This window comes from Pocillopora damicornis, chromosome 3, assembly GCF_964200805.1.
Source record: "Pocillopora damicornis chromosome 3, jaPocDami1.2, whole genome shotgun sequence".
In the NCBI taxonomy this organism is placed as follows: domain Eukaryota; kingdom Metazoa; phylum Cnidaria; class Anthozoa; order Scleractinia; family Pocilloporidae; genus Pocillopora; species Pocillopora damicornis.
In genome coordinates, this window is record NC_142672.1 from 13,566,600 (window position 1) to 13,588,472 (window position 21,873).

The 21,873-nt window shown below is 38.8% G+C and overlaps 2 protein-coding genes across 6 annotated transcripts; both read left to right on the top strand.

Moving 5' to 3' along the window:
- The first annotated feature begins 277 nt into the window (after window positions 1–277).
- On the top strand, window positions 278–5,253 carry LOC113674281 (uncharacterized). Its single transcript, XM_027190763.2, has 4 exons — window positions 278–565; window positions 2,697–2,936; window positions 3,850–4,043; window positions 4,760–5,253. Exons 1-4 carry the CDS (start codon window positions 481–483, stop codon window positions 4,976–4,978), a joined length of 738 nt encoding a protein of 245 aa, XP_027046564.2. The 5' UTR covers window positions 278–480; the 3' UTR covers window positions 4,979–5,253.
- Window positions 5,254–6,833: 1,580 nt separating this feature from the next.
- Window positions 6,834–20,882, top strand: LOC113674275 (uncharacterized). 5 transcript variants are annotated; one of them, XM_027190755.2, is made up of 5 exons: window positions 6,834–6,957; window positions 12,847–13,125; window positions 16,008–16,295; window positions 16,814–16,989; window positions 18,427–20,882. In XM_027190755.2, exons 2-5 carry the CDS (start codon window positions 13,059–13,061, stop codon window positions 18,559–18,561), a joined length of 666 nt encoding a protein of 221 aa, XP_027046556.2. In that variant the 5' UTR covers window positions 6,834–6,957; window positions 12,847–13,058; the 3' UTR covers window positions 18,562–20,882. The 5 variants fall into 5 exon arrangements, with proteins under 5 accessions (XP_027046556.2, XP_027046552.2, XP_027046555.2 ...); XM_027190751.2 differs by lacking the exon at window positions 6,834–6,957 and adding an exon at window positions 7,264–7,420; XM_027190754.2 differs by lacking the exon at window positions 6,834–6,957 and adding an exon at window positions 7,344–7,478.
- Window positions 20,883–21,873: the final 991 nt, after the last annotated feature.

A 21,873-nucleotide genomic window follows, 5' to 3' on the forward strand; every position in this document is an offset into this window, starting at 1 on the left:
GACGCTCTGTGACAGCCTGTGTCGCCTGTATTTATTTTGACCTAATACAGCGATAACCTTTCACAGATTAGGTCCTCTCTTTAGGGTACGGCATCTGTTGATTCGTCTATATTTAACGCCTTACGAACCTGTCAGACAAGTGATCTTATTTTTCTGCAATGTGACGACTGTGCTGTTTCTTTATCGAGACTCGTTTCAAATTTTTTTTTTACTCTTGTTGATTAAAAAAGAGGCTTTTATTTTTGACTCTTGTTTTAAACTCAACTCATTTAAATGCAACGCCAAGCTTACTTATGCGTGATATTTAGCTTGAGTCGTTGAGGATAGGAATAAATTAGTTTTTGCGATTGTTTTCCCTCGTGATCGCGTGTCGACGCACGGTTAGGTTGCTGTCAGCATGAAATGGGTGATTTCTAACAAGGAAAAACTGTAATCTATCAGTTGGAAACATCGCATCGAGGGAACGCTCAAGGATAGACGATGTTTTGTGGGGTTATAATTCATCGACTTTCATTGGCTTTGTGTTGTTTGGCGCTGTTTCAAGTTACAGTATTTGCTTCAAACGGTAGGCTATGTAGTAGATAAATTCAATTTAACTGATAATACAATTCTCCCATTTGCGCGTGCAAATTTATAATAATCCAACCTTAAAGATTCATAACAACTAAACCGCCAGGGGTGGCGAAATTATGGAATAACATTTTCGAGTCATCAGTCACGAAATCGACGCTTGCTAATATTGAAATACTGTTCCTTTTTACACTGAAATTCCACCGAAGATTATCGTTTGGAATTCTTTTCTAAGACGTTTCCTACGATTTGAGTTAGTTTGTCTAGATTAAAGATGCGATTTGAAGCCCGCCGGCCCCATCAATGATTAAAATACAGTTCTCATATAATAAGGGACCAACCGAAGCTTTGTGGAACAATGAACACAAATTATAAACAACTCTTATACACCTCATTATCTTATATTCTAGCTAAATTGTGATTGTTAGTGAATTATTACCTATGGTGAATCTTCGAAGCTACCCAGTCCGTTTCCCAATCCGTAACTCTTGGATACATTTTACAGCTTTATCAATACCGATTTGAACAAACAGTTTTCATCGTTTGATCAGTTAGTAGTTCAGAAGTTGTTATTGCGATATTCCATAGCTAAATAGTGCAAGGGAACAAACAGTGATAGGATTGTTACAAAGGAGCTGGCTCTGCGTGAGAGCTATGCGAAAAGTTTAGTTCAATTCTTTAACACCGAACCAAATGGAACGATTCAATGAGAAGCCGGCTGAGCTTGTGCCGCCACGAGATTATCATGGGGAACGACTGAAGCCGCAACAGAATATTTTGCAAGCTCGTACTCGTAGAATTGTTTTTTGGAACATCTTGTTTTCACTTCTTTCAAAATTAAACAGATAGTGATTATTTAAATGCACTAAAGCGAAAAAATTGGAGAAGGACGCGCTTGAAAGAGCTTCCAGGCGAAGATTATTATGTCACTGAGGTTAATTTATGCTTCATATGCTAAAGGTCACGAGAGGTCTCCCTTGGGAGTCACGCAAAATATTTTGGTAACTGCTGACCAAAGCATGGTCAGTACAAACATTGTTTCGAGGACATGAAGTAGGAGACATGATAGCTTGCAGTGTAGGCGTCTTATTAGGGCGATTTAACGTTACAAGCTCGCGATAGTTTATTCTACTAGCCATGTTTGACTCAGTGCTAGAGTGGACGGGGAAGGCCGCCCCCCCTTCCCTCTGTTTCCTATTGACCGTCTCCCACCCTCTTGGCACAAATTTCTTTCTCTCTCCAGCCTTCTGCTGTTATTAAAATCAAAGATGGCAGCTACGGTTTTCACCGAGAAAGTACTTCGCACTCGCTCGTCAAATTAGGTTTGCTCTGCACGCAGGAGACACTGATATGCACTTCACTTGCTCGCTTGCCCATCAGGATTTTTAACGCAACTTTGGAGTTTTTTATTTTATAGAAAGTTTGTGAGAAGATGATTCGAGCAAAAGACACATTGATCACTGTAACTGAAAGTAACCTGTGATGATCTCCTATGCAGACGGTTTTTCTGTTGGTTTCTTAAAGCAACATACACCCTCCATCAGAAAGCGTTTTATAACGAGACTAAACAACGTCTGCGATGGAGACTTCTTGAAAAGGCCATTAATTTTTTGTTGATTTCTTTTTTACTAGTGTTTTGTTTGTTTGTTTTGTTCGCTTATTTGTCTTTGTCTGCGCACTGTCATAACAACTTATCTTCACAATGTTTAGCAATTGTTTTTTTTTTTAAATTCTACCACTCTTTTGACCAATCAGGTGCAAAATTAGAACGAATGGCGACTTTGTCTTTCGTATGTGATCGAATATATGGTCAGGTTACTGAATTGGTTTCGAAATGACGAAGCTCATTTCGAATTTAAAGTACATTTGAAGCTAAGGGTAAGTTGCTCTTCGGAATCTCAAAGCGCACTCAGTGGTGAAATTCTATAAGTACTTCTAAACGGCACAGAAACACTTATGTCAGGTATACGAAGCAAACACCTCCTTCAAATACATTTAGAGAGAATTTCCTTTGGCCAGCCTTTTTGCAATGGCTTTACTGGACGATGAATGACCAGTCACGAAAGTGTAATCGTGAGGTGAAACTGGACATGTTACGAGCTAAGAGCCATCTTATTTTTCTTCAGAGCCAGAGGACAAGACATTTGAATCGGGAGAAAATATCACCCTTGTTTGTGGTAACGGAAGCCTGTCCTCCTCCACTTTTTTAAAATGGACCAAAGACGAAAACATTTTATTTAACACTACCTCTCACAATATAAGTTTAGTCCTTTCTAACCTCACGAAAGAAGATGCTGGATTGTACATTTGCACAGCAAATAATTCAAAGGTATTGAAGAAAATTCAACTCGTCTCCCCATCAGATGGTGAGTACAAACTGTGTAACTATGGCACACTTCTGAAAGATTACGATTGCATCGAAATCTCCTCACTAGGGTTGTTCAAAGATCTTCTGCTACTGTACCCACTCTGTGGATGTAGTTTTAATATTGGTGCTTACCACATAGACGATCGGTACTTTTCGTTAACGTGCTGATTGGCAAGCTCGGAAGTGAAAAGTAAGCATTATTCATCTCTGAACAACCAGAGAGACAGAATCTAGCGTTGAGACTGTTTAATACCCGATATTTATTGGTATTTTGAACTGGAATAAACTTATTTTTGGGTTCTTCACTGTTACATTCTAAAAAAATTGGATTGGATGCACCTCACTGTCGGTGAAACTGGGAAATATTTACCGAATTCGCTCGGTAAATGTCCACCAGCAAGACTTCACCTCCACTTCGGTGGACAGTTGTTAGATACATTACAGTGACCAAAGCAATACAAGAAGGGCTTTCTGGGACGTGGAGGCGCTTTTACAGTTTGATGCTCTACGTTAACATCCTATTGGAATCTGGAAGCATGCATGCCAATTTTTTTCAATTTGATCGCCAAAAATAAGGGATAAAGTTAAATTATGACTTAGAACTCTTCTTTAACCATGTTTCTGGAAAGCCGCACCCACACTGGTTATTATAAAATTAACATGCATGTAAAGACCGTAGTTGAAATAACCACTAATAAGAGGGCCAGATCTGGAAATTTGACCAATTACATGTAGAAGCCCGGACTTAAAAAAGTAATTCTTACAGTCATGATGCACCGAATGAAGTAGTTAGAATCGGCCGTCTGATCGGTAAACTTTTCAAATCCGGCTCTCTCACTCGTTATTTTCTAACCTTGGCTCTTTGAAATGCCACCACTAAGACCACTTTTGCTGATTTGACCCCTCTTCAGTTCAAGAAGAAACAGAACAGCCGCCAGAGGAACAAGACGATGGACTCAGTAATATTGACTACATCGCCATCGCTCTCGCACTTGGCTTGACAGTTTTTATCACTGTTTTTATGGCGGTATTCCTTTACCGGGCAAAAAGACGCCGAAAGAATGAATACAACAAAAGACGATGGAGAGTCAATGTCAACGGAAATGTAAGTACTCAACAGTCAAACACTCGCTTTGGAATTTGGACTAGCACCTTAAATAAGTTATTCTATTCTCTGTCTGATTCTCACGATCATGCCACTACATATTCTTAAATCATAATAAATGAATGCCTAAAGCCACGAATTTGGAATCTTTTCTCTCTTCTCCGAGTTCCTTCGGGCTTCGGCCTCAAATGTTTTGTTCGATCGATCCAAGGGCCGGAAGATCTCTCCCGCTCGATCGAAACTAAAGCGGACCAGTGTAAAGGTCTTGAAAACATTCTTCAGTCGGCGAGATGCAACTGTTTGTGACTCATGCAGCATAATCGGCCCCTCTAATTTTAACACGACTTTTAACCTTTTTTTACGGTTAAAGGAAATTGAAACTACCTTATCTATGTTGAATGTGTTTTGTTTTGGGCGAGACGATTCATTACTGTGGATCAAGGGAATATCAGTTAATATTCTTTTGTCTGTACTCATAAGATTAGAAGAGAGAGATTTACAATAGACTTAGAAAATAGCCACCCAAAGTTTCTGCAATTCCCAGCCTTTCCCCCACTTCTACACTTTTTCATTGTTGGGTGTAAGGGAAGATCCCTTTGAGACAAGAAAACGCTCTTAATATGACAAACGGGTCTACTTGAGCCCGCTTTACAGACCTTAGTAAATTTTGAGTTCAAACATGAATGCGATTAAACCATTTTCAATATTTCCAATAGCAAAACGTGGCTGTTGAAGAGGAAAACGTGAGAAAACCCGGTTATCCAATAAATGATTTCCAGGTGAGAATGGCTCCCAAAGGACCCCGTAAATCTTCACGGCAGAACAACAGACCAGCGGAATATCACTGGCTGGAGACTTTAGGAAGGGACGAACAACCTGATGGGAACGCTAACGCACCTGGGCGACCTATGTACCAGTACACTGCATACGTGTAATATGATTGGACATTTTTGACTTGTTAAAATATATTTTTTAAATTAAAAGAAATCTGTCGAAATAGTTCGTAGTCAGGAGCCCATTAATGTGCTCCTGTCGTGAGTCATCAGTTCAAAGGCTATCCTTTGCAGATTGTTTCTGATCAGCTTTTAAAAATTTTCCCTGTTTTGAATATGCCTTCATAGGGCTCTGCTTGAGCTGGTGACACTTTTAGATCTGCGGAATTATTTTTAGGGGAAAGTTGCAATTAAAAGTGATGCATTGTTGAAACAAACTCTCTTCCTTTTATCATCAGAGTTTTCTAGATCACACTTTAACGACTGTGACGATTTTGGGACGTACTGTTACAAACAATCTAGACACTCTGTCTCCCCCTGAAACACTCCAGCCCATCAGCCAAGCTACTGTGAGAGCGTTTTAGCAGGAAGGAATGGGGGGGGGGGGGGGAATATTTCTTCCCTAGTTATCGGAGTTTTGCCAACCGGGTCGGCCTGTCCTCTCTCCAGATTCTGAACTAGGCGTGATCCTGGAAATGATGTCAGCTAGTTTCACCGGACAAGGACGCCATAAAACGAACACATATTTTGTGGATTATTAATTCACTACACAGCTATCGCCTTTTGCAAATTCTTGTAAGAGGAACGGAAGATATTAATTCCAATCAGAAAAAAATTTTTCTAGTACTTCAGATCCGGAGAAGGAAACGTTAATATCGCAAGCTGGTCGAAGAGCTTAGCCTAATTTTTCGTTTTCGCGTTGTTGGCCACGAGAATTTTTTAGCTGTTCAGCGTAGCGAGGGTGCGATGAATCGACACAACAAACAAATCGTGTCAGTCATAAAAAGACTAAAAACAGGACCATACGAATTCACGCTTCTTATTTTAGCTTTTCATAAGAAATTCTTACCCCAATTAGACTAGATGTTAAAGCTTTACTATTATTTACTTATTTACTCTGGTTGCCTTAAACAACTTGATTCCACTGGTTAACTAGATTCAGCTAAGCCAATTTCAAAAGGCATGATTTCTCCGTGAAACGAATCCACTAACTAAAATAAGACCGGATGTATATATATTGCGTAGATTTGCAATGTTAAATGCCAACCAATGTTTTTAGTCCTTGAACTAAATTAATAAAGGGATTTTTCATCATCACCAGATTTCAGTGTTCTTTTAATTATCAGCCAAGGCATAACAATCAATAAAACATTTCTTTGATTTACAATGATCTCATGAATAGTCTCACCCCTCTAGCGAAGGGCTAACCCTCGAAACGTTAGTTTAGAAACTCTTTACGGTGGCTAATTTCCATTATCAACTAAAATGGCTGTGAATGTATGGAAATCATATATGCGAACTCGCAGTTCATATCTACGATTTTCATATATCCACCGTCATTTATTCATCCCTTCACGGGTTTACTACGAAGCAACATAATGATCAGCTCCCAGTTGGCTTGTTAGCTCAGTTGCTAGAGTACTACACCGGTATCGCAGAAGTCATGGGTTCAAATCTCATACAAGCCTGAATTTTTTTTCCGACCTTATTTTCAACAGGCTAGTCAAGTAGTTTTTATTGCTACGAAGATCACTTTCATATTCAATATCAACTCAATTGATGAAACCAAATTATCTTGTTGTATTGCCCCACCGAATTAACACCTCAGTTTCTTTAGACACTTTCCCCTTTATTTACCGATCAGTATTTAATTTCAAATAATTTTGTCTCAGTTTTGATTATGGTGACAATAACGTTGTGTTATCCAATCAGGCTGTCTGATCATACTCGTGATTGACAAATCGTCGCGATCGTCATTTTGTTAATCACTCATACGATTACAAACCCAGTTGGACCAGTTTAGCTAATCGGTCTTATCACTATTAGACAGAGCCATGATTAAATTATTTAGTTACACTGGTAAATTGTTAGACGACAGTAGAGGCGATGAAGAATCTTGAACGCAGTGCAAGTTGATTCAAGTCAGTATCTTTCAAGTTCTTACCTGTTTTCCATGTACGTGCACGCAACTTCCTAAAGATTACTAAACCGCAGATTAAGGCCTTACGAAGATATTTTGAACGCTTTAAGACGAAATTTGTATCGACGCGCAGCTATCCTCTATACTGTCCGGCATATTCAACTTACTGAGCCGTGTACTCGAACCATGAAGTTAACGAGTCATATAAAAGAATCAGATGTCAGGCGCGATGGATGTAATGCGAAAAATGCTATATTAGTGATCTTTGTGCTGGGTGACGTTAGGGGGTCTTGGCTGACAACTCATCATTTTTACATATTTCTCTTACGAAACGTGACTTTCCGCTGCAAAACTTAATCTTTAATCCCCTACGGAGTTGTTGTGATCAGTTCGTGATATCGTTGTGATGGATTTTTAGATCTCTCTGCCGTTGTGAAAGTTACAGCTTCATTTCCAAGTTAGAGGTAACGATTTCCTTTTCAGTAATATTGAAGAAAACTGGATTTTGACGATTCTTAGAAGGTAGACACTTTGTTTGTTACGGTCCTCGCGCGGTTTCTATTATGGTTGCATTATCAAACAACAAAGGGGTTGTTGCCACTGTAAATGTAAACATACTTCATTGTAAACACTAATGGTCAAAACAACAGTTAAATGAGTTGTAATTGTGTCTAGACATGATATTTTCGTACAAAAACGCTTTTTTCTGTGATTTATTTTGAGTGGCAGAGACTGATCGACCTTTGATCGGCTAGCACAAATCACTAGTCTATCACACAGGGAACGACACAAAGACAAAACAAAAAACAAACTATAAATTATAAAACAAACAGAAAAATTAAAAAACAAACAAGCGGCAGCACGATCCTTTCAGCTAATATTGGTATCAATTATAAATTTGCATTGTTTGATATCACGTTGTTCAAGAATCTACTGTCTGAAATCAAGCCACGTCTATGTTACACATTTGCATTCAAGATTTTATATTCTGCATCGACTAAAATCGAAAATATATGACCTATCTAGTATTCGAAAGAAAGTATTCGAAAGGCTGAAAACTTGGGCTGACCAATTTTTGGTTGGCAAAATTTCAATGCTGTTGCGCGCACCTACTGACGACAAAACTATTTGAAAACAAGAAAAAACAATCTTTTATGATATCGGATGCTCAAATCTGTTGCACTCGAGTAATACTATTAAGAAGATACAACTTAAAGGATTAGTAAGACTCTTGAACATGTTTAATTGTTAAAAAACGGGTTTAACAGGTCCTTTAGAAGGAGGGGTCATTAGCAACGGTTTTGAAAGGGCAAAGTCGGCTTTTAACTCCCAAGATCTGATGATTAATTCTCTACTCTAGCTACTGCACATTTCCTTGTAAATAAGTCACGAGAATTTGGCGTTAGATCAAGATAACAACTTTTACCTGATACATTTGAGTATTCTCATTACCTGTTTGCTGGATAATGTATGGATATTGTTGGGAGAAGTTATTTGTTAATCACTTCTGGGAGTTAACGGTGAGAGCTAATCCAAGTGTCCATAACATAACGCAACCAAGAACATTATTACTTCTCCTAGATGGGCTACTAGGTTTTCGCAGTGTAACTACTCCCCCCGGCCCCCCCCCCTCCCCTTCCCTAACAGTTTAATCACATTTGTCCCGTTTCCGGTAACCAAGGTAGAGAAAGGATCTGTGGGGTCAAGTGTCGAAGTTATGGGAACTCAACAAGATAAGCCAGCCGTAGCTAGAAACAAAACCTATAGATCCGGAATCTTATGTGTTAGATGTTACGCCTCTGTCTCGGAGCTTCACCCACAATGCTTGTGTTTATATGTACTTTCAATTGCGAAAAAAATATTTTTTGAATTTACTCTACCAAGAAATAAGAGAAAAACCTCATTATTAGTCGTATTAGACGATAAAAGTCAACAAAGCCTTAAGTGACAATTAACAAGCGCATACAGTCGGTAAGTCGAAATCATTTATGACAAGAGAAACATTTTGAAAAATTTCATATATTTGGGGTATCATATGAACCGTGAATCAGGAGAGCGTATCCTTACCTAATCCTAAGAGTAGATTTATTGTTCATTACGTTCGCGTGCCTACAACTTAGCATCAAACCGGGTGAGTTCGTTTTTTTGTTTTTGTTTTTGTTTTTGCTTTGAGCTGTTCAGTCGTCAGTAGGTTTACGCATAAACGCTGACAATTAACTGTTTTCTGTCTCCGTGCAAAATATAGAGTTGTTTTCGTTTTTGATCATCAAGAAGTAATTATTACTGCGTCATGTCGATAATATGATTAAATCACGCAGGGTGCTGTATCAGACACCTCTAAAACTCTTTTTTTGTCATTTTTTTGCCCTTGGAACAAATTTCCATATGCTTCCAGAGCTTCTTGATATTTTCAACCAAACAGACTCGTAAAGTCTAATCAAGTGGTAAAATTTTGCTATAGAGTAGCTTTTAGTAAAATGGTCGGTGGGTCGATTGCGTTTGCGTGCTAATGTCGTGGCTTCTTCCGCCCATAACTGATTGAAGAAACAAGTTAAGTCTGAAAATTAAACAGCCAAACCTAAACTTAGACAGTCTTATAAGAAAAATGAAACTTAAGAACAAGAAAACAAAACAAACAACGAACAACTAATAATTTTTTTGAATGAATGTGCAATTTCCAGCATTTCTATCCGATCTTACCTCTGTGATGTGCATTCAGCTTCTCCGAGGAACATTGCGTGCCACCCCAGTTTCGAGACAAAGCCCATAAAGATGATTCATATCAAACGTTTTTCATTTTAGATCAAAGGAAGTTGCTTCAGATTAAACAAATTTCTTATAAGATCAAAAGATCTTCGTTATGAATCTGATGGGATCAGTCGTTTTGGTTTACAGGCCCTCCACGGAGATCCGGAGGTTTTGAAAACTGTGATTCTCCGCCTTAGAATAAAAAGTTCATTCGAGAGAAATATACAACTTGCAATTTTAAGCACATCGTTTTGAGGGAGGAAAACTAGTATGGAAAAGGCGGTTGCACCACAAGCTCCCCTTAGGGCTAATAACTGATGGGTGTAATTGGTTATAGACTAGACCCTTGTCAAAACGCCAACCCGCACTTTTAAGACAACGTACAAGTTCGCAATTTATTCTCAATGGGAGGGAGGAAGTGGTAAAGTAGGATTAGTTTTGTCCCACTCTGCTCCTAGCGAGATAAAAAATTTCCTCTATTCACGGCAAAAAGCCGAGGAGCGGGAAAAAGATAGGCAGCTCCTTACAGCGCATGGCGCTTACATCTTGTCAACTTTGTTGATAAATTGTTTACGAGGAGGCGGCAATTAAGGGATTTTTTGTTTCAGTCCATCTGTGTCTAGACGCCTTAAAACTTAATTATTTCATGATATCCTTACCGCGATATGTAGAGATCATGTTATGCCATTGACAAGTGAAACCAACAATGTCGTCATGGTTACCGAGCAAGTCACGCCATTTCCTTAAAGGGAAATCATTCTTAGGGAGAGAACTTGCCTTCTTTTTGCGACGCGGTAAAACCTCATTCATTCAACCATCTAGAAAGTGATATACAAAACGCAACATTTCCTATTGTGGATAGGATTTTATCTTCTCCTATCGAGGTTATCTCACACTCGTTCGCTTTGAGAACTTTAGGGAGACATTAGTAACGGTCCAAGAGTAAGATTTGTATCCTCTTTGGGCCTTAAGATCTGAAGCGAAAGGCTACTCTTGTTTAGAGAGCGTTTAAATAGAGAGCTTGCACAACATTCAATTGATTTAAGCGAACGCTGTGATTTAGTCCGGCGCAAGCAAGCGGTAGTCGCGAAGTCAAGCAGAGAAGCCACGCGGCTAAAGAGAATGATATTCAAAGGCACGCAGGAAATTTCATTGATGAAAAGCTGGAATAACCTCTACGTACGATTTTGACTGCATTTGCACTAACCTGTTTGGAAGGTTTCCACTTGAGGGCAAAGATCGCCTGCATTTCAACCAGACCAGCTGTGGGAGGAGGGAGGGGGGGGGGGGGGAGAAGATATCTACTACCCAGTCGTAGCCCAGAGATTATTCCAGGATGGTTTCTCTACAGCTGCGAGTTTAAAGCCTTGATAGGGTGGGGGACGGTAGGCTTTTGCTGACTGTGTTGCATGTTTTAGTGGCTTGGCGTATTTACCCCCCAATCTGAAAGGGGTGTCTAGTATCAAAAATACGGGGGGAAGTGTGGTTCAAATTGACACCGGACTTTTAAATGAGTTTGTTTGTGCGAGTGGGTATGTTGTTCTTTTTCGATGATTATTTTAAGTACAATTTTTTTTTTCATCCGGTCAGAATAAGGTCAAAATCCAGCTTAGCACTTAAACGTAAACCTATCTCTCGGAATTTATGTATGATGTGAACAACAAAACTGACGCTTTGCCAAGATATGAGACCAAATCAAGCTCTCCTCGTCAAAAACCAGGAATTGATGTTTGAACCGTTTAATAAATATCGCATGTCAGTGTCGCGTGACTATTCATGTTGCCAGGGAAGTTCGGTTGTCTTTTATTCCTTGCCAATTGTTCTAGAAAAGCGGCACCTCTTTCAGATTCGCAACTTTGTAAACTCCATTGTGGTTAATTCACTCGTGTTTCCCCCGGTGTTTATCCAGTAATTTTCGTTAGTTCCTCAACCTCTGAATTAGCGAGGTTGTGAAAATAAAGCCTCACTTTCTGCTGATCGGTCGTTGAATTAAGGGTTACTTTATTTCATCAACACCGACCCGCGCATAATTTCATATCATTTTGCGTCTGACATTATCACATTGTTCTTGAATAACGAAATCTCCTGGGTGCCCATAAAAGTTCGACCACATAAATTCGAAAGTGATCGACATACATATTATTTACCAAATAGATGGAACGAATAAGTTATGAAGATTGTTCAATTCTTTCTCAGAGACTCTGGCAAAGGTAGAAATTTTATATGTAATAAAACCGAAACGAAAGTATCGACAAAGACACGCGAGAAATCCGAACAAAGATCCTATAACAATAAACAATGAGTAGTTTAAGATAAACCCGCCGAAAAGGCTTCAAGGGAAGGGAAGTTCACGTCAAACGCGAGATAGTCAAAACTGTCAGGGTTGTTTAAAAAGCGCTTATGTTTACAGAAGTAAATACGAATGACCTTGGGTACCGGAACTCGTATAAGCTAAGTATTCTTTAAGGCTTTTGAAAATATATCAGCTTAAATTCTACAATCGTTGAAACAAGATAATTTTGACGACAACGAAGGGCAATGCCTCGTGAAAAAACATTACAGGTACCCTTTAATTTAACAGAGTGGAAAAAGTTTAAAAAAAATTAACGAACAACTCAGTGAAAGATTATGTAAAAGGTTGCCTTGGTTTCAGAGTATTCTCAATAATTATTTTTTTTGGAAAGTAAATATTATTCCATCTATCAAGTTTGTTACTGATGGGTAAAATGAACTTTAGACGATGTCAAATTGGTGGTTACAAGTATTACCTTTGCCGATTATTACCAATGTGATTTCTCTAGAATAGTTTCCGTCTCTTTAAGTAAAAGTGCACTAGTCTAGTTTTTTTTTTCGTTCTAACATTGCTTCTTTAATAAAGATACAGTGACTTCATTTAAAGAACTCTTTCATCGTACCATTTATTTTTCCTTTTCCTTTCCCACCTGCCTGTTTTACACAATCAGAGGCAAATAGAACAGTTTTTAACTAACAAATGTATATTTACATATTTTAACTCATTCTCATGCAAATATATTCCGAATTTTTTGTTACGCACAGGATGAAACTTTTACGGCTCTCGTGCTCGCACCACAAAGATTAGGAGTTATTACATGACCTAACGTCTAAATTTTTGTTTTGCAAGACTCAGTGGTGCCAAAGTCCATCCAGTGTCCAGAAAAGCTGACGTCAAATCAATTCTTGAAGCTTGGCACGTGGATTCAACGAAAACGCCGGTCGACAAGACTTCACGTTTACAACGTTTAATTCCACCGCGTGGCTCATTCAAACAAATGTAAATTGGTGGTGGGAGATTAAGCAACTTAGCTCTCAGACACTCTGAACATTGACAGAGAAATGTTTGTGTTATTGAGCCTCTTGGTGGGGACTGTTTTGTTGCAGTCTGTTTGTGTCGTCTCTGCAGGTAAGTGGAGGATACGTATCGTAATAGTAACGTATAGTTTAACTTTGGTACTTTCTGCGTTGAAGAGAGTCATCAGGGAAACTATAAATTGATTTCTCATCATTTAATTCTAGGGAAGTGGCGAGAAACCCGAATAATGTCGAAATCGGACTTGTCAGAATAAACCTTACTTAATTCGGAGTAAAATATCACCATTATTTCTCGAATGTTGGCAACAAAACAAGTACATTTGCATAAAACCTGATCGAAACGCGACGTCTAGTTCTCTAGTCATCTGATTTATTTTGATCATTGCTTCATTAAGATGCTTCTTTTGGAAGCATACATCGCCCCCTTTTGGAGGTTTATTTCGAAAATTTATTACACAGAGCTTCTTGGGTGAATGATTGTTTATCTTAAGTGACCTCGTTTAAAGACTCCAACTATCGAACTGTAACGAGTGACGTAACATACTCGTAATATCTGATGGGCTTGCAAACAGACTGCAGGAAAAATTCGAAACCATTGGCATAGTTCTAAGAAACAACGCGATTTTATGTTGCTCGAGACTGATTGATTGTTGTCTTCAAAAGCGATCAAATGATAATCAATGTTTTCATTTTCCAAACTTATTTTGACCACTTTAAAAACGAATATAACATATTCATTACTGACTAATCTCAGCGATCTTGCAGCAAATGCAAATGCATATGTTATCAAATCAGAAAAACGATTGTGATGTTTTCCAGACAGAGATTACAATCAGCCGACTAGTTTGGCGTGAATTTAGAATCACGATAATTTCTTTTTTCGTTAGGCACCAGAAGGCGAGATTTTATGCTTAAGTGGACAGGTGAAACACTGTAAATTCATTCCACAAATCGATTGGTAATTTTCTAAAGACACATTGTTTTTTCCAAAATACGAAACACAATTTCGACTCTTTCCTAAATCCCCCAGGCTGATACAGCGCTGGTTTATGGCCAAGCAGTCCTTCTCAACTTATTTATATGCAAATTAAACTGAAAAATACTTATAACAACATCATTAATATTTAACTGAAAAGCTCGACCTTCTAAGTGAGCATGAGGGAGGATTTTAGATGCCACATCTTCACGAATTCGTTTCCACTTTCTGTAAAAGCTCGCCTTGACTTGTTTGTTTACAAACCTGTACAACGTCTTACTAACAAAAACTGATTAGTCAAATAATAAAAACTATCGAGGCGTTAAAAATATTCTTTTCTGTTAAGGGCTCATTGTTTCCCCGAGGTCAGATCAATTATTTGCCAAAGTTGTACGTAACGCGAATCCGTTAGGTCTGTTCCGATTGTGCTCGGCAACTTTTGATCAACTTTTAGCGTTAAGAGCAACTCTTTGTAGTTCTACCAACCTCGAGCAACTTTTGCTTTCTGAGCATTTTTTGAGCAAATATAGGTTTAGAGCACATAACAAGCACACAAATGTATACGATTTCATAAACAACTGCAGTTTGTGCGAATTTCTTGAAATTTTTATCAACCTTTTCAACACACAGCCTGTGACTTGACAACGCTTCGCAGGCCTATTGCGATTCATATCTAATGTTTTAACGGATAATCGGCTGAAATGACGTTCAGCAAGAATTGAACCATTCGTTTTGTTCCGTTAGACTGAAGTAGCCATAAATATTGCCCATGTTTGCGAGCAACTCTAAGTTTCAACCTATTTTTCTAGACCTATTTCCGCAATTATTGTGAATAACGAAAATAAAGCTTTTAACTAACGTTCATAGAAATATATCAAGAGATTTAGGTAGTAAATTTTGAAATTTAGGTAGCCACTTTTTGGATTTTTGGCTGTTTTTTGGAAACTTTATGGCATTCCAGTGAGCAACTTTCCAGCATTGTAGGAGCAAAATCGGGACAGGTCTATAATCCAGACAAATGACAATAGCTCTTTGTATCGATCGACAAAAGCGTTGTGACATAAACGTCTGGGAGGAGCGATACACTGAGTGACAAACTCACATGTTTCTACGCAGAAAAAAAATGATACAGCCCTCGAATTTGACATTTTTGTACAGATGGGTAAAAAATACCATGCAATGGGCGAATGATCATGAATTGTGTATAGGTTCATTCAGTAAGTGATGAGCTTTTTTTTCCATCAATTTAAAAAAAGTTGGTTGGACACCAATATACGATAAGCTGAATTATGCTCGCCTACTGATTGGCTCTTACCTATGATTGATTGGAGGACGGACACAGATAACGTCACCATCAGCAACATTTTGCTTTTCTATTTCCGTGGATCTGTACGGTAGAGACTTTTAGATCCACTTTTGATGTGTTCACCGCAAACGTCAAACCTCGGTCAGCAGTTTGTAGTTAGAAGTTAGAGGTTTCGAGACTTTCAGCTTTTAGATCGACGTCGGCTTTCACCTGAAAAAATCAACATATGCATTGCCTTCTTGAATTACGCAAAGGATGGAGATCTTTTGTTTCAAACACAAAACGCGGCTAAAAAATTGGTTTTCTAGCGTTCCAAATGGATTGGTTAAATTGAAAAGACTTCGCCTCACATATAATTAAAGGACATACGAAACAGGAAGAAAAAACGGCGTCAACGGAGTTCAACTACCTGAAACTGCCTTGCCCTAATTTCAAACGTGGACAGCAAAAGGCGAACGTGACAGCTGGGGTCCGGTCACTTGACTCCCAACGGTTTGCGGTCACACAGATTCAGGAACAAGTGACACAGGCGCAGTTTATATCACACTTTGACGTTATCTGTGACCTACTATTACACAGGCGCATGGCAACACGGAAAATATTTGTTAAATATATAGCTTCCTATTTTTAATCAGCATAAGAAACACAGGCCCCTTTCTGACGAAAATGAATCTCTTTCTTAAACCAACAGGTAAGCCTGAAATTATAGGTAACGGAACGGCTGTTTCTACCAAGGAGGATGACATAGCACATTTCACGTGCAAGACACGTGGGAGTCCCAGGCCTTTCCTTCGATGGAAGCGTCACGGAGTAACGATTAAAGATACAGATGAAGGGGTCGCTGTTTTGGAAAAGAGTAATTCCACTTTAGAAGAAAGTCATTTATTCGTTGCTGTAACTGACAATGAGAGACGGGGGATTTACATTTGTGTGGCAAGAAACGAAGAAGGAGAAACAACAATGTCTTTTAAAATTGGTGGTACGTTTAAGTTAAACATTATTACGATATTTCGTACTGATGCATGGGGTGGAGTTCATCCTAGTTCTGCTTCCCCTGATGATACAAAAACTGGGCTCTATGGCTTTTGCTTATTCATTTTCCCACACACAGTTAAAGACAAATGAACAGTGTTGCATTTTTAGAGCTAAACAGAGAAATCTAAAGAGTCGCCGGCTGTTTACGGCGATAGCATCTTCCCCATACTGTTGTCTGCATATTTCTTGGGCTGCCCACAGAGAGTATTGGTTTGACAATCAAGATATTCTTAAGTTGGTGATCATTTCTTATATTCTCTTAACCTTAATGTTTGATTCAGGGGTGACTTTGTGGGGAGAAATTAGATGAAATCACTCATCTAAGGTCAGAGAACGGTTTTGTGCAGTTTGCTGATGCAGCAGTTGGCTTGTTCCTCTGTCGACCCGAGTAGGTCAAATCAAGGATTGTTTACGAGTGTTGTATTGTAGAAGCGTAATTTTGTAATTGTTTTTTTATGTCAGAATATCCCCTGGAGGGACTAACTTCTACGGACAAAGCTGCCATTGGTATATCAGTTGGGTTAACGTTGTTCTTCGTGATATCCATTGCGATTTTAATGAAGCGCGGATCAAAACAGATCAAGAAATCTGTCCGGAGGCAAAGAGCAAGAACCTTGTCACAGTCTTCCTCTTCTCAGGTAAGCGAAGAGTAAGTTTGCCATCTACACCCCAACTCAGTCAGAATCTACATTCTCCATACTGTTCTCTATACATTTCTGAGGGTGTTGACAAGGAGAATTTGTTAAACAATCAAGAACTTCCTCAGCTGGGGATCATTTCCTCAATTCTCTTGACCTTCGTGTTTGATTCAGGGGTGACACTGTAAGGAGAAATTAAATGGTGGTCACTCTAAGAGGTAAACAGGTTAAAGGATGTGTAAATCTTACTAAAGGTTTTGGTGTTTAGTGTCGCTGAGAATTTCGAAAGTTATGCCGTATTTTTAAGAGCCCGCGGCGAGGGTTAAAATACAGACAATGAATGAAAATAATCAGCGATACTTCACACTAAAACTTTGAATCATTTATTCTCATCCAACCGCTGCATTTTATTCACGCAAGTGTAGTCAACTTGTCTAGCAGCTTTTTTTCCAAATGCAAAATAACCAACAGTTCAACTTACCGCACAACGTCGCGGGTTACTTGTACTAAATTTGCGCATATTTATACTGTGCTGATTATTAGCATAATAAGACTAAGAAAACCACGACGGCGACGGAAACAAGAACGTAGCAAAACACTTGCGTTTTAAAACTTAAAACATTTCTTAGCCGTCTCATACAGAACTAAAACGGAAATCGCCAACTTTTACGTCCTGTTAGCAAGGAGACCTCGACAGCGATTTAGTCACAGTTTTACTTTGAACTTAACACTTCGTTCACATATTATGACGAAGTAAAGATGTCGCACCGTCAGAAACGTTGAGAGCTACTGGCGAAAATCTTAAAGGAAAATAATTTGCGTTTTTTCGGCAACGTTTTACCACACACGTCGCCGCAGTGACATCTTAAACTCCCAATTATTTATCGCCAAGAGGATTGTTGAGGCTTTTGGTTGTATCACAATAAAATTTATCTGATCACCCCTTTAAACGCTATTGGAGACGACTGATTCCCACTCCGTTCCCCCTGAAAACCATGTGATCCTACGCAAAAACCTCCAACCCCCACCCCCCTTAGGTGATAAATAATAGCAGGTTCCTTGATCAAAATACATTAATCAAACATGAGATACTCCTATACCTCCGAACTCCCTGAAAACCATGTGATCCTTCCCAAAAACCCCAACCCCCACCTCCCTCAGGCGAAAAATAATGACGGTATTTAGTCCAAATACATGAATGAAAGATGAGACTTGAAGTAAAAAGTTAACCCGGCGTTAGACAGAAGATTTAATCAGACCTCCGATCCTAGGCTAAGAGTAGTCTTTCTTACTGAATTCAACTGCTTGGAAACGCGTTGAATCTGGTCGTGGAAACATCATGGTTGCGTTTACCGCTCTGTCACTGTCAAGTACGGAAGTACTTTTTTATTTCTTTCCTTTAAACCTCTAACGTTCTGGTCTCTCTTACTTTTTCAGGGTGCGGAACACGTTGCCCTAGTGCAGTCCACACCAAATAAGGATAGCGATAAAGAAATTAGAAACGGTGCACCAGCTCATCATGATCCAGACGATGATGGAGCTACAAGTCTTAATTGCACATCGACGGTGTGAACCAAGAGACAAGTAAATGGGTTTTAAACAATTCACGTCACGACCAAGCTTTCACGAGGTTTTACTCAGACTAAACGTAATGGGAATCTCATTCGGTGTAATCGTAGCAATATCCGCTTGGTGATTGGAACAAGCACTTTCGCCTGTCTCGTTGGTTTTGTAGTTACGTACACTAGATAGAGGTACTTGAGTAAACCTGAAGAGTGTATAATTGTGAAACTAAGAAAAGACCAAAAAAAGAAGAAGGCACTTTCTTTGCCTGTTTTCTCTTCTTGGTGTCGCCTAAATTCATTTGGCGCTCTGTCTCCGTGGCTATTTTTTTTTCTTTTTTTTAATTTGAAAAGCGGTTTCTCGTGTGGTGGTTTCCATTTGCTACTTTTTTCTAAATCGATTTTGGAACAATTGTCAACTGATTGTAAAGAGGAATCCAGGATTGCTTTGTTTTTGCTTTCCTTGCTCTGTAATTGTTACAGAAAACTCATGTCACGCTCTGTAATTGTTACAGAAAACTCGTGTCACGCTCTCAATCAATCGGATGCAAAACTTAAACCAATCACGACTGAGTCGCACACGTTTTCCCGCGCTTCAAGAAGTTTAGTTGGTTTTATTTTGAGTTCTTATTGGCTCTTTGAGGTATTTCCTTTCTTCTGATTGGCCATTGCTATAATTTTATTTAAGCTTTTGCAACACTGAATCAAAAAGCGCCCTAATGCGCATGATTTGTGACTTACTTTCGTCAGTGAACAATGATTTTTTTTTTACGCTTAGCTAACACAGAGCATTTCGATTGCATATGTAAGCCAGTCAAAAACGAAGTGATTCTTACAGCCTGTGCGAGCAGAGGCTAACATCTCAAGTAGCCGATGAGAATTCAGCGTAGATACAAGCACTAAGCGCAGGAAAATTTGAATGATGAAGTCTGGACTGATTTCGTATTGCATCCGCTTGGTCGGGAAGATGACGCAAGTTCTCAAGCCCGAACACACAGTTCAGTAAAGCAAATCCAAAGCACTCCCAGATTACTTCAGTCAAAAGTTTCCTCATGTAGGCTATTGCGTTTTAAATGACCTCCATGCCACTTTTTCTTCCCTGTACTTTCATGTTCTCCGCACTTTCCATACGTTAAAAACAAAAGAACCTCATAAAAACAGAGCTTTCGGTGGTTTGCACACCTGCAAGATTAGCCCGAGTTTAAATTACCATCCTTTTTTACCACAGCAATATCTTGGAAATGATTATCAATTTTTAATTTACCAGACATACAAAAAATCAACTGCAGTAATACATATAGGCCTATATTTTGAATTTATCTGTCGATCATCTAGTATTTATTTCCTGTGCACCGATTTTGTCAAAACACAAATAGCTTGATTTTTTAAATTTTTAATTCCCTCTATTCTATAAATAATATATTACAAATGAGAGCTGGGGTACAACGCGAGGGTGCATCAAAGCGTAGGGTCTTACTCTAGATTAAAAATACAGAGAAGGATTTTTACTCCGCTTGTTTTACTCTTTTTTTTCACCTGATTGAGCGAAAAGTTGATAGATAAGGAGTTTTCGGTTAAGTTTCTTTTTGGAAAGTATCTTTTTCAATGCCCTGAGGGCGTCATATTTTTTGAGTTTCATTTGAAACTGGGAAATTTTTAAGAGGTTTGCATTGTAGGTTTTAAATTCCTTTTCCATTCATACGATCACGCTACTTTACTTCCAGAGGACAACTCGTTCCCCACCCCTTCCCCACCCCCTCAGCAATCTAAGGGTAGCACCTGTTTAAATCTAAAAACCAAGGAGCGATTATTTAAACAAAAAGTTATTTAGTTGATCAGTGGACCTCAAAATGTCCATATAAGGTCATATAAGTGAGTTGTTTTTAAGCAAATAGAAATGTTCTTGCGTAAAATGCTTTTAATGAACATTTATTCCATAGTATTCACCGGACCCGGGAAGAATAATTGTTATAGTATAAAATAATTGCTCGGGTGATTATCAGAGCGAAAATAAATGCTTCTCGAGCAGGGTGATTAGAAAAAGGGATATGGCGTGATTCTCGACTAATTAGGGCGCTTGCATTTTCATAATCACCTGAGCAACTATTTGATTACAAAAAGGGACTAAAGGCAGATGGTTATTAAACCTTTTTTTAAAGAGAGCTTCATGAAACTTTTATCCAATACAGGGCCGTGGGAATAAAAGAGTGGTATCAGTGTAAGCTTAAGTAGGAATATTTTTTAAGCTTTAGATGTATCAGTGTTTTATTTTTGTTACTCGATGCTGAGTTTCCTTGCAAAGAAGAAATATATTTATATACATATTTTGAAGAGTAGTGGGTTATTTTGTGGCAGGCACAATTTACTGTAACACCTCATAGGACTCACGTGCATAGGAAGGCATGAAAATCAAATTGCGTTTGAGGAGACTATTAGACGTAGACAAAAGGGCCATTTCCGACATATCCAAAGCCTTTGTTTTAAAACGAGGGCAAGTGCGAAGCCTTTTAAAAAAAATGTAAATAATTCCTCCATTCTTACGCAATCAAAACACTTGCACACAAGAGAGGTTTTGCGCTCGGCCTCATTTTGAAAACGAAGGTGCTTCAAACTCGGAAACAACTAAGTCGTCCAGTCTCCCGCTTATGCTGAATTGTCTCACAATATTTCACAAAATAAGTCCAATTAGTCATGCTTAAGTCCAACTTATGAAAAAATTTAGCATACGAATAGTTCAAAATCGCATAAAATATTCAAATTTGAATAAAATAACTATGTTCCCAGACGCTTTCGATTACTAATCTAAAATTTTTTACATAAAACGCAGCTATTTGAAAAGATGATGCTTTGTTTCATAACTGCGCGAAACATACTCTAAACCCTTGTCTTAACTCTGTTCGTAACGTTAGATTAGCGGGGAACATTTTCTGGAAAAGAGAGAAAGTCGTCAAGTGACAAGGAAGTCTCTGGCACGGTCAAATTAGTTCTCACCCCGGCTAAACATGGGGCTATGTCATTGTAGTAGTCGATGTAACACTTCGATGCTTTCTCTTTGTTCCGGTTTGGGTCGAAAACGCGAGACTACTGAAGCAGAGGATGTTGGGAGGTAGGAGAATTGCAATGGAGTCTTTCTACGCCTCGCTCCTCAGAGTGTTCTTTGGGCTGGCTCGATAACTAGCCACCATCGGGAAATGAGCCCATGCTCATCAAACGAAAACCATGCAACGCTTTCAACAGAGCGGTTAAACGTCTGCGCATGTGCAAACCTTATAATGACTAGAGAGAGGTCTAGATGGTGTAATTTCAGGCTATGAGAACCATG

Coding starts and splice junctions, on each gene's coding strand:
- LOC113674281 (XM_027190763.2), top strand. CDS start 481: ATGTTTTGTGGGGTTATAATTCATCGACTTTCATTGGCTTTGTGTTGT. Junction 2,937..3,849: donor ACTCGTCTCCCCATCAGATG/GTGAGTACAAAC, acceptor ACCCCTCTTCAG/TTCAAGAAGAAACAGAACAG. Junction 4,044..4,759: donor GAGTCAATGTCAACGGAAAT/GTAAGTACTCAA, acceptor TATTTCCAATAG/CAAAACGTGGCTGTTGAAGA.
- LOC113674275 (XM_027190755.2), top strand. CDS start 13,059: ATGTTTGTGTTATTGAGCCTCTTGGTGGGGACTGTTTTGTTGCAGTCT. Junction 16,296..16,813: donor AATGTCTTTTAAAATTGGTG/GTACGTTTAAGT, acceptor TTTTTATGTCAG/AATATCCCCTGGAGGGACTA. Junction 16,990..18,426: donor CACAGTCTTCCTCTTCTCAG/GTAAGCGAAGAG, acceptor TTACTTTTTCAG/GGTGCGGAACACGTTGCCCT.